This window comes from Galeopterus variegatus, unplaced genomic scaffold (genome assembly GCF_000696425.1).
Source record: "Galeopterus variegatus unplaced genomic scaffold, G_variegatus-3.0.2 Scaffold11097, whole genome shotgun sequence".
NCBI classification, from domain to species: domain Eukaryota; kingdom Metazoa; phylum Chordata; class Mammalia; order Dermoptera; family Cynocephalidae; genus Galeopterus; species Galeopterus variegatus.
In genome coordinates this window covers 26,453-37,371 of record NW_007737208.1, presented here as the reverse complement: position 1 = coordinate 37,371, position 10,919 = coordinate 26,453, and the positions used below count along the sequence as shown (strand labels likewise).

Genomic DNA, 10,919 nt, shown 5'->3' with positions numbered 1-10,919 from the left:
GAAGAGAAACAAATTTAAACTAATTGATGCTGTGAAGAGTAAACAGACACAGGCTCAGAAGCTGGCATGGTGTGCTGAGCTGAAGAGACACAACTCTGAGAGAAGACGTGCCCAGGTGGAGAGGCCTGGCTTCTCTGACCAACTTGCCCTCAGAACAAGTGTCCCCTGGGAGACACACGCCAGAGCAATCGGAACATCCTAAGAAACACATCCCTGGGACAAATGTAATATTTTCTTATTGACATTCAGAAAATGAAAGAATGAGCAAACTGACAGCAAAATTTTTAAAACTACTAATTAATAATGGTCATCTGATTTCTTACTCTCTCATGACATCTTTCATGGTATTTATAAAACGTATCATAATTTTGGCCTATTTAAATTGTCCTCATATCCCAGATAACCAGGACCAGAGATAGCTGTTAAAAATACTTTTACTTGATTTAAATTAAATTGAAATGCCCGAATTAATTATGGCATGCTTTCTGGATTTTGTTAATTCTAGTTTCAGTTCTCTTTTTGTTTTCAAAGGATTTGATTAGATTTAATGTAAGATTGCATTGGTGAGATCTAATATTTTTATATTACCTTCAAAATATCCTAGAAGAAAAAAAGTTAATTTTGCTACATGTAAATACAAAGGAATTTATAACAGAACAAGATTTGAATCTGATTTTGAATTTGTGTTCATTAGCTAAAGTGCTTTGGCCTACCCTGAGATAATGGCTGAAGTAGGTACCTGGACTTAAAATAAGATGATTATTTCTATCTTTTGTTTCCTTCACTTATCCTATGATCACCTCATTATAATTCCCTCTTAATATAATGTTGCCTTTTACTTAATGCGAACCAATTTCATGGATGTTTTTGTATAAATCAGTGAATCTCAGCTGGGCTGACTTTGCTACTAGAGGACACTTGGCAATATCTGGGCCATTTTGGGTTGTCAAAACTGAGGGTGATCCTACCGGCATCTAGTAGGCAGAGGCCAGGAAGGCCACTGTGTACCCTGGAGAGCACAGATCAGGCCCCACAATGAAGAAGTATCAAGCTTCAAGCGTCAATAGTGGTTGAGCTGAAAATCCCTGGGAAAACTTCAAGTCAGGTGTAACTACTATTTCTACACATTTCACAGTGAGTAACCATTAACTGGCCAATGTTCTCAAGTATTACAGAGTAGCAAAATATAGAAAACTATTTAATTATGGTGATCACTTAGCCTCCAAATTTTAAGTATCTGGGTCAGACTAATTTGTAATTCAGGGTTTTATAAAAAGCTATTTTAAAGTGTATAAAATCAGCTAATATATAGTAATAGGACTTTGATAAACTCTCTTGGAAGGTTAAGATATAGAAATATTCTGTAAGCAAATAATGATAAGTGATATGATTATTAGGCTTGACATACTTTAAAATCTTTTACGTAGTTGAAAAAAAATCAAGAAATAATATTTCCGAAAGACAATTTATTTCTAAAGATGTAGGTAGCAACAACATTTTGATATCCATCTTCGCATTTTTCTTCTTGTCACTCACTCTGGATAACCATTTAACAGTGAACTAGGCAGATTCACCTAAACTGGTCAAATTCTAACTAAGATTGGTGTAAAATTTCACTGTATTTTTCTTAAATTATCCCACTATTCTAAGTTTTCTAGAAGCAATACAGTAATAGTTCCAAGTGCTGAGTGCCTGGACCCGCTAGTGACTTGTGCATGCACTGCTCCACCTGCAGGACGAGGGGACGCTAGCTCTGACAGCGTAAGCAACGTGCCAAGGTGAGAGAAGCCGTTTTCTGATCCAGCTGAAGCTCTGTCACTGCTCAAGAACAGGATGCTGCTCTGCTTTCTATGCCCTCATTTGAGGGAGTATTTGCAACTTCTGGAGTCTGTGTTCATATCATGACAGGCTTAAAAGTAATTCTCTATGCCATGCCTTTTCTCTTATAATCAGTTTTAAAAGCAGTCTTTAGCAGGCTTAACAGGTGAGTTCTTTGTTAATACCCAAAAGAAACACCACACAAAAACGTTTATGCTTTCCAGGAATGGCAATAGCCATAAAGCCTCACGAGCTTTCACAAATGCACTTCTCTCAGTAAAGCCAGCCACACCCTGCAGCAGGATGTGAGACATACCTGGTTGGTGCTGTTGGCAGCTGACGAACTGGCTTGTGCTGTATTCGCTGAGAGGGAATCAAGGAAGGCTTGGTCAGCCACTGAATTTCCACAAGAAAACGGATCTTTCCCATCACTGGGTAAAATCTGAATATTAGAAAGAACCACAATTATTTTCCTAGATTATGGTCATTGCAGAGTTAGTCTCTGAGGACAAGCAAGAATTGTGAAAAATAGGTTTACAGTCTTCAATGCTATCAATTTCCCTCTGAGCACTGCTTTTGCTGCATTCCATGTATTTTGTTATATTTTCACTTTTAATTTAAATCAAACTATTTTTTAATTTCTCTTGAGATTTCTTCTTTGATCCATGTGTTATTTAGAAGTGTGTTATTAAATCTCCAAGTATTTTGGGATTTTCCAGCTATCTTTGGGCTATTGATTTCTAGTTGAATTCCACTATGGTCTGAGAGCAGACACTGTATAATTTCTCTTCTTTTAAATGCATTGAGGTGTGTTTTATGGTTGAGAGCATGGTCTGTCTCAGTGAAGGTCCCACGTGAGCTCGAGAAGAATGTGTGTTCTGCTGCTGCTTGATGAAGTAGACTATAGATATCCATTATATCCAGCTGACAGATAGTGCTATTGAGTTCAACTATGTCCTTACTAATTTTCTGCCTGCTGGATCTGTCCATTTCTGATAGAGGGGGGTTTATATTCTTAAAAGATGAGCAAACCCAAGAATAATATCTATCCCTTTCTAAGAGTAAGCAGAATTCTAGAAAATGCAATTAATGCCAATATCAACTTAAATCCTCAGATTTTTCTCAGTCTTGTCAATTTTTAGAATCCTGGATACACAGGGCATAGAGCTAAAACAGAACATAAACATAAGACCTGTGGACCGAGTTCTGGAGCCTGTGAACTATCTGAAACATATGGGAGAGGCTGGGGTGTGTGCATGTGCTCACACTTCTGGAATAAAGTCCACAGATTTCATCATATTCTCCAGAGGGTTTAAAACTCCCCATCCCTCACTCTCAATCAAGAACAAGAGAAAGACAACCTTCCTTCCCGTTCTGCGGCCACATCCCAGATGAACATCCTCCCGGGGGCGCTCTTCCTCTCTACTGGAGGTGAACCAAATTCTTGCTTTATCTCTAATCTGACTCACAGGGAACCAGGCAACCTTAGTTTCTCTCACACAAGATGAGAGGCAAGCTCACCAAGTACCTAGTACTCGGTGTTGAGAGACCAACAGCCAGCCAGCAGGGGGCGGCAGCGGCTGACTCAGAAGAGGGCTCTTGCCTGCTGAGCGGGCGAGTCCCAGGCAGGGCGAGCTCCTTCAGGTGCTGTAACACGGTCCTGGCTACCTGGGATCACAGAACCTAACCTAGGCTGTGAGCTCATTCAAGACACCCTTCTGGCTACAGGAATGGGAAAAGAACTGAGAGGTGTGTACCTCAAATAATCTATTTCGACTTTGTGGATCAATTCTACAACGAATAGTATTGCGGGCAGCAGCTATTACACACTATTAGCGCAGGAAAAATAGGGACTCTGATTCAGAATAATTAAAAGTTGCTATCCTTGAAAGGAACTTCATCTAAATATTTGTCATCACTCTTTGAAGCTTGGGTCTATAGGTAATACAGGAAAAATAGGGACTCTGATTCAGAATAATTAAAAGTTGCTATTCTTGAAAGGAACTTCATCTAAATATTTGTCATCACTCTTTGAAGCTTGGGTCTATAGGTAATATTTTTTCTTAGTTCTACATCAATGTATCTTCCATATTTTACATAATTAGCATTTATTTCTTAAAAAGTTGCTGTCTTCCTGTCTATGCTTTAAGTTGATTCATAGAGACGCTTGACACAGATCAGCTTTAAGTGATGAAGGGCAGTAAGTTCTTACTTCAACATAGTCTGTGGGAACAAGCCCTCGTTCTCCTTTGCTGTTTCTTCCTTCCAGCCATCCTCCACCAACATCCTGGTAAAGTTACCAAAAAAAAAAAAAAAAAAGATTACAGTTGAAATTTCCTGCAGAAATTGTGCTTTAGGAACTGTTAGACATAAAAAGTAATGAACAGTAAGCTTTTTATTCCTACAGTGCTAACACTGTTCAAAATTTTAAATTCTTAAGGATTCTCTTTACTCCAGAAAATGACATAATCTAAAAACAACAGAAATCAAACCTCAACAAGAAGTAATCAAAGACTGAAAAGCAGCCTATTTTAGAGGACCACCGTTCAGTGATTCCTTTCCATTCACTGGTCTGTGGCAGATGACAAAAGAGGCTTGTGGCTGCACTGTCAAGCAGCAGAACACACATCCCCAGCCCTGAGATCTGGCCACTAGATCGACATGGAAATAACTGGGGGCGTCCAGAGCTGGCCTCAAGGGCCTCTGTCCACTTCAGCTTGCTGTTTTAGAACTCCAAGCCGCTATGTGAATAAATTTGGGTTGCTAGATGATGACAGAGACAAGGTCCAGTCTCTCTGCTGCCCCATCCAACGCCAGCCAACCCTTGGCAGGAGAACGGCCAGACACAAATGGTGACCGGCTACTGCAGACACATAAGCAGCCCAGACCAGAGAACCATCGGCTGGCTTGTAGGTTCCTGAGCAGTTACAAATGGTTATTGGTTTTAACCACTGAGTTTTGGGATTGTCTGTTATGCAGGAAAAGCTAACTGATCCATGGTTCCTTAGTTCTTCCGGCTAAATAATATTAAAAAACTAAATAATACAGTAGAACTCTATACCAAGATTCCCATTTTTCAATCTATTATCTCAGCAAAGTCCCACTTTGTTCTCTTAAAACAGTAAGAGTTTTAATTTTAAGCTTGTAAATAGTGCCCTAATCAGTTAATAATCATCTGAATCTAGATAACCACATTAAAAAAAAAAATTATTGTAAGCCATAATTTTGTCACTTTGGACCACAACAGCAACTTGATGACAGTACTGTTTTACCAAGAAAATGAAGAAATACTTTATTTCAAAAAATTAGATGGGAAAATAAAAGAATCTTTAATCTCTCTTATGGTGAAAAATGAAATCTACTTACTTACATATACCTAGCATTTAACCTCATATACTTTTACATATACATATACTTTTTCTACCCAGTAATTCTTCTTTGTATCCAAGACATATAAAAGCAGGTTTTATTACTACATATACTTTTTCTACCCAGTAATTCTTCTTTGTATCCAAGACATATAAAAGCAGGTTTTCAAAATGCTCCACTGTTAAGAAACTACCGGCCCCTCTGCTATTCCATGTTCTCCTTCCTTGATCCTGATGCTGCCGTGGTCCTGGCTCTTTCCTCCCACCTGGTGGGATGCACCAGCATCTCCTCCTTCCCTTCTCCTAGAGGGCATCCTCAGCCTTCCTGTCACCTACCTTTACAGGCTTACTCTTAAGATGGCCAGGGAGCCTGCCCAGCTCCAGCCCTGATCTCTAGTTCTGCACTTCCAGTTTCAAACTGATGCGGAGCTACAGGGCCGGGCTAACTATTTACCATTCTTTCCACTCACCATATCTAAAACTAAATTCAGGTAATCCTTCCAAAGAAGTTCTTTTACGTGACTTCCATACTTTTGTAAATCTACCATTCTCAGGTGCAAAGGCCAAACACCTCAGTGACCCTGGACTCTGTTCTCACCCATGGTATCCAATCAAGCACCATGTCCTACAGGTCTGACTCTGCAAGCCTCCTGCATCCACCTTCTTTCAACTCATTGCCACTGCCCAAGGTCATGTCCCTAGACTCCAGCCACATCAATTCCTTCTCTACACCTCACAAGATTAATTTCCTTGAAGTGGAGATCTCATCATGTCATCTCCCTATAACAATATCAGCAATAAAACCCAAGCAAAACTCTTAAATGAATCTACTGTTTACCAGACGAGGTCCACAGGCACCATCTGATCTGGTCCTAAGAGCCCGTTTCCTTAGCCTGTTTGCTACTGGTGTATATGCATGCATACCCTGCAACCTGGGACGTTTGTTCACATTTAATGTTCTCCAGCAGAGAAGAAAAAGCAGAGGCTTCCAGGCCAAACAGATGTGGCCCTGACTCCTTGTTCTGCTACTTACAAGCAGAATGATCTTGGGCAAGTTAATTTCTCTGAGTCTCACTACTCTCACTTGTAAAACAGATTAAAAATACCTTCCTTACAGAGTTCATGGGGAACATGCACTGGAGAATATATACATTGTACTTAGTCAAACACCTGGCTCAGAGGCTGTCAGTAAGTGTCGCTGAGACTGCTAAAAAAACACCGAATGCTTTCAAACCTCCACAGCTTTGATCCGACTGTGCTCTGTGCCTGGGGTGTCTTTTCACTTCTGTCTGATGAAACCCCATCCATACTCCAAGATCTATCTAGTCAGATTTCATCTTCTGCATTAAAGCCTGCCCTGATTAAAACACAAATAGAAATAGGCTCTTCCTCTGTTGAACTGCGAACAGCAACTTGTCAACAGCTTAGAAACTTTCTGTTTAGCACCTTGAATTTCTCCTCTTTTGTATCACAAGCTCCTTAGAGAGAAGGGGAAGAAATCTCATATATCTTCACGTTTACTATTCCTCAGAGTACCGAGTACATAGCCTCATCCACTGCAGGTGCCCAATGAAACTTTATGGAGTAAAAAAATATTTTGAATTAATTTCAAGCCTACAATGCTTTCATTTTAAGTAATAAAAGCATGCTGACTAGGGCCGGCCCGGTGGCGCACTGCTACAGTGCACCGCTTGGGAGCGCAGCGGCACTCCCGCCGAGGGTTCGGATACCACATACAGACCGGTTCCCGCTCGCTGGCTGAGCGAGGTGCGGGCGCAGCACCAAGGGTTGCGATCCCGTTGCCGGTCCCGGTTCGGTACGGGCGCGACACTGAGGGCTGCGATCCATTGCCGGACACGAAAAAAGACAAAAAAAAAAAAAAAAAAAGCATGCTGACTATATTTTCTAGGACATGTAATCCCAGAATATAAAACTAGAAAATATGAAATAGATTAATAAATAGAAGAGTTATAGAAAATGTGATCTTCTTTACTAATCTGTCAAACTTGAGGTTGTATGTATCTAACACTGTTTGTTGGTATTAATATGTTAATGAGATTTTTAAGCTAAAAGAAACTTTATTTATAAGTCAGCAAATTTATGTGGCTGTTGATATTAGGCTAACAAGATTGGCCACAGGCTGATAACTACTGAAGCTGGATGACAAGATAATAAGAACAAAGGTGTTCATTAATGTACTCTCTCTCCTTTGGTATGTATTTGAAATTTTACAAAATAATTTAAAAATAAAAATATGTGCTTACATTACGCTAAATAGTACACATAGTATAATACACTATGGGTAAGAAAATAAAAGAATAAGATGTGGTTTTCAGCCTCAAGAAATTCCCAGTTTAATGTGGGAGGCAGGAGCAGACAGATAAAGTCACTACAGTCTGCCACCGCAGGCACAGCACTGGCAGGTGCAGTCTTATGGGCATCACAGAGCACACAGGGCCAGCACCAAAGGCTTCCTTCTTTCTGGAGAAGACCTCTTTTAAGGCAACGAGGAAAGTAGGAAGACAGTATTTTCTGTTTTGTTTTGTGGCAGAGAGAGATCGGGGGTGCAATAAGTGGAAAAGGGAATGTCAGGCAGAGGAACGACGCGAGGAAGAGAGCAAAGTCATGACACATAGGACTGTGTGTGTGCGTATGTATGTGTGTGTGAGAGAGAAAGAAAGTGCATGTGAGAGCGAGTGTACATGAGGGGCATGTGCATGTGTGCAGGTGCATATGCATGCACGAGAGACAGTGTGATGTGTTTGTGCACACACACACAGAGCAAGGCCGGAAAGGCTAAGAGAGGGTTGGATGGTGAGGTGATAGGAAGCTATCCAAGAGGAGTGACAAGGTCAGACTGGCATTTTAGACCAGGGACTTGAGGAAGGTACACCATCCAGGTAAGAAGATGAGAGCATAACTACGGGCTTTGACAGCAGCGACAGAGTGGAGAGAAGAGGCAGATGTGAGTGATACTTAAGAGATCAAAGCCAATGGCTTTATGTGACTTAAAGTCAGGGCTCTTAGTTGGGGAGACTGAATGGACGGAGGCATCACAATATAAATAGAGAGAATTCAGGAACAGGATAGGTGATGAGCTGAGTCCTGTGCACGGCAAGTTTGAAAAACTAAATAAAGATGTCTAAGACACAGCTGGATATCCAAATGAGGTTTGAGTGGCATGGTCAAGCTGCAAATACAGATTTAAAGTTAACAGCACATAAGTGGCAATAAAAAAATCTGAGAAGGTACAGTATAAGAAAAATGGGCTAAAGATGGAAAGATGTGGGAACACCAACATTCATGAGGCAAAAAGAAGAGGGGACCAAAAAAGGATGGCTGGAGAGGTAAATGGAAAGCCATATAGAATCCGACACATTCTACAGTGTCAGATGCAAGGATATCCCTTGCTGGAAACATTCAGTAAGGCATGCAGACCTCTCTGAAAAACAAGGAGCACAGGGCAAGTGCTAAGTTTTCTATTTCTGTATCTCCCAGGTACTTAGCCCAGGACTGCATATGTATTAAGCTTGTGAGTGACTGTAACGAGGGAGCCGGCACAGTGTGAGACCCAGGGCTGGCCAGAAAGATGCAAAGGGCACTGTCACAAAAGTCAGCCACTCCCAGCAGTGCTCGGGGTGTGAAGAGAGGGAGCAGTAACGGGTTAAAGTTTCACTAATTTTACAACCACAAAGACTAATTCTCCGTACCCGCTTTTGTTCCTTCTCCATCAATATAAGCTTTGAATGAAATACTAGTTGAGTAATTTTTCATAAGACTTTATTTCAAATGAGGTTCATCTGATAATTTTGCTATATACTTGAAGGACATGTAAAGTGAAGTTACATATAGGAAAGGACAATTAACATATTGAGGCAAGTATCACACAGAAGTAATAGGAAAAACTGTAACATGAACTTAAGCTAAGATGATTGAAAAAAATGAATATTATGTTTGCCTCTGAGTTTCCTGATAACAAAGATCATAAAAGAAATTCAATAGCATATAAAGATTTTATTTTATCTAAAGAAACATGCCAAATCTCCAAGAAAAAGAACCTGAGACAAAAGATCCATCACATGGATGTTTGAGAGAGACAGCAGAGATATACTAAGGTACACGAGCAGGGATACATACATATACTCATACACGTTTGAAGATGAGTGTGTGTATGTGTAGGAGGGTACTTAAAAAAATTTGTGGAAAAACACAATTAAAAGATAATAAAAATCTTTCCACAAACTTTTTTTTTTTTTCCTTTTTGTCTTTTTTAATGACCGGTAACAGGATCGCAACCCTCGGTGTCACACCCACACCGGGGACCGGCAACGGGATCACAACCCTCGGTGTTGCGCCCGCACCACGCTCAGCCAGTGAGCGGGAACCGGTCTCCACATGGGATCCGAACCCTCGGCGGGAGCGCCGCCGCACTCCCAAGCAGCGCACTCTCCAGTGTGCCACCGGGCCAGCCCAAACTTTTTTTTTTTTTAAAAGATCTCAATTGGCTTTATTGCAGTTTTAGAATTGGGCAACATATTATTTCATAAAACAGAATAAGTATTCCCTCCATGAACTTTCTGAAGTACCCTCCTGTATATATATATATATATATATGAGCATACTTTGAAGGTGGTGTATATATTCATGTATATATTTACACACATACATGTTCAAACATGGTTTTGTAAAGATGCAGAAATGCTTGTTATACATATAGTTATTTTTTATTTGAGTAAAAGCTGAAGCAATAACTTGTAATTCAGCAAAGATAACTCCATTGAGAGCTAAACTAATATAGTCTAAATATATATTGTTTTCTGGTAATCTTATTCAATTTGAGGATAAAGTTTAGAAAAACAATGATGGCCATCAATAATCTAAGATATTTAGGAAAACCAGCACCATTTCTTATCTACTCTAGAGACACAGTAAAATGGTACTAGGAGAAAGGATACTAAACTAAATTCCAGAACAATTATAGGGTGCCCAAAGGTTTTAAATAATAAGGAAAAAATTATAAGCATTTTGAAAAAGATACAAAATAAAGCGACATCATAAATTTAATTATGTACTCAACTATCTTTAAGGTACTTAGCTTTTCTCAATGTTTATATAACAGCTTCTTACTTCACCATCAATACTTCATAAGCAACAGAAAGAAATGCATGTGAGTGTGAATGATCAACTTATCAAAAAAAATAAAATCTTAAAAATAAGTCCATAAGGAACACTCAGAGTTAAATGTGTAGCTCTCTTACCGGATTTGTAATTGTGATGATTTCTCCTTCATTAACTGTCAGTTCATTATTTCCTGGTTCAGCAGCGAAATCATACATAACCCGAGCCTATTGAGAATGGAGAGGAGAAGAGCGAGTTACAAATGCAAGCGGAACAGTGAAAAGCCAGACCACCTTTACAGTTCACTCGTGCACATGACGGTCTACACATGACAGTGGCTGTGTTGTTTTAGAAGTAAGAATATTACCAAAGGGATTCATCAGCTTTACCGTGAGGAAGAATAACACCAGTGGTGACTGTCCCTGCTCTGTTTCACAGGCAGGGAAGTTAGAAATCAACCCTACAAAAAGTAACTCAAAATACACCCATTTCATTAAAGAAGAAAAAGTATGCCCTGCCTTTTAGGAGGTAAGAAGTGGAAACACACATATCCTTCATTCCGGGAAGTCTCAGGAACTGAAGAGACATGCACACATGCACACACGTATAAGATTC

The 10,919-nt window shown here is 39.9% G+C and overlaps 1 protein-coding gene across 1 annotated transcript; it reads right to left on the bottom strand.

Annotated features, from left to right (window-relative positions):
* Nucleotides 1–2,134: 2,134 nt before the first annotated feature.
* LOC103610407 (sorting nexin-9-like) lies at nt 2,135–10,546 on the bottom strand (the record flags this gene model as incomplete). The annotated part of the gene is made up of 3 exons (XM_008594586.1): nt 10,445–10,546; nt 4,031–4,105; nt 2,135–2,260 (listed from the first exon to the last, which is right to left on the bottom strand). Coding segments are annotated over exons 1-3 (279 nt in total), but the record flags the coding sequence as incomplete, so codon positions are not given.
* Between the last annotated feature and the right edge of the window lie 373 nt (nt 10,547–10,919).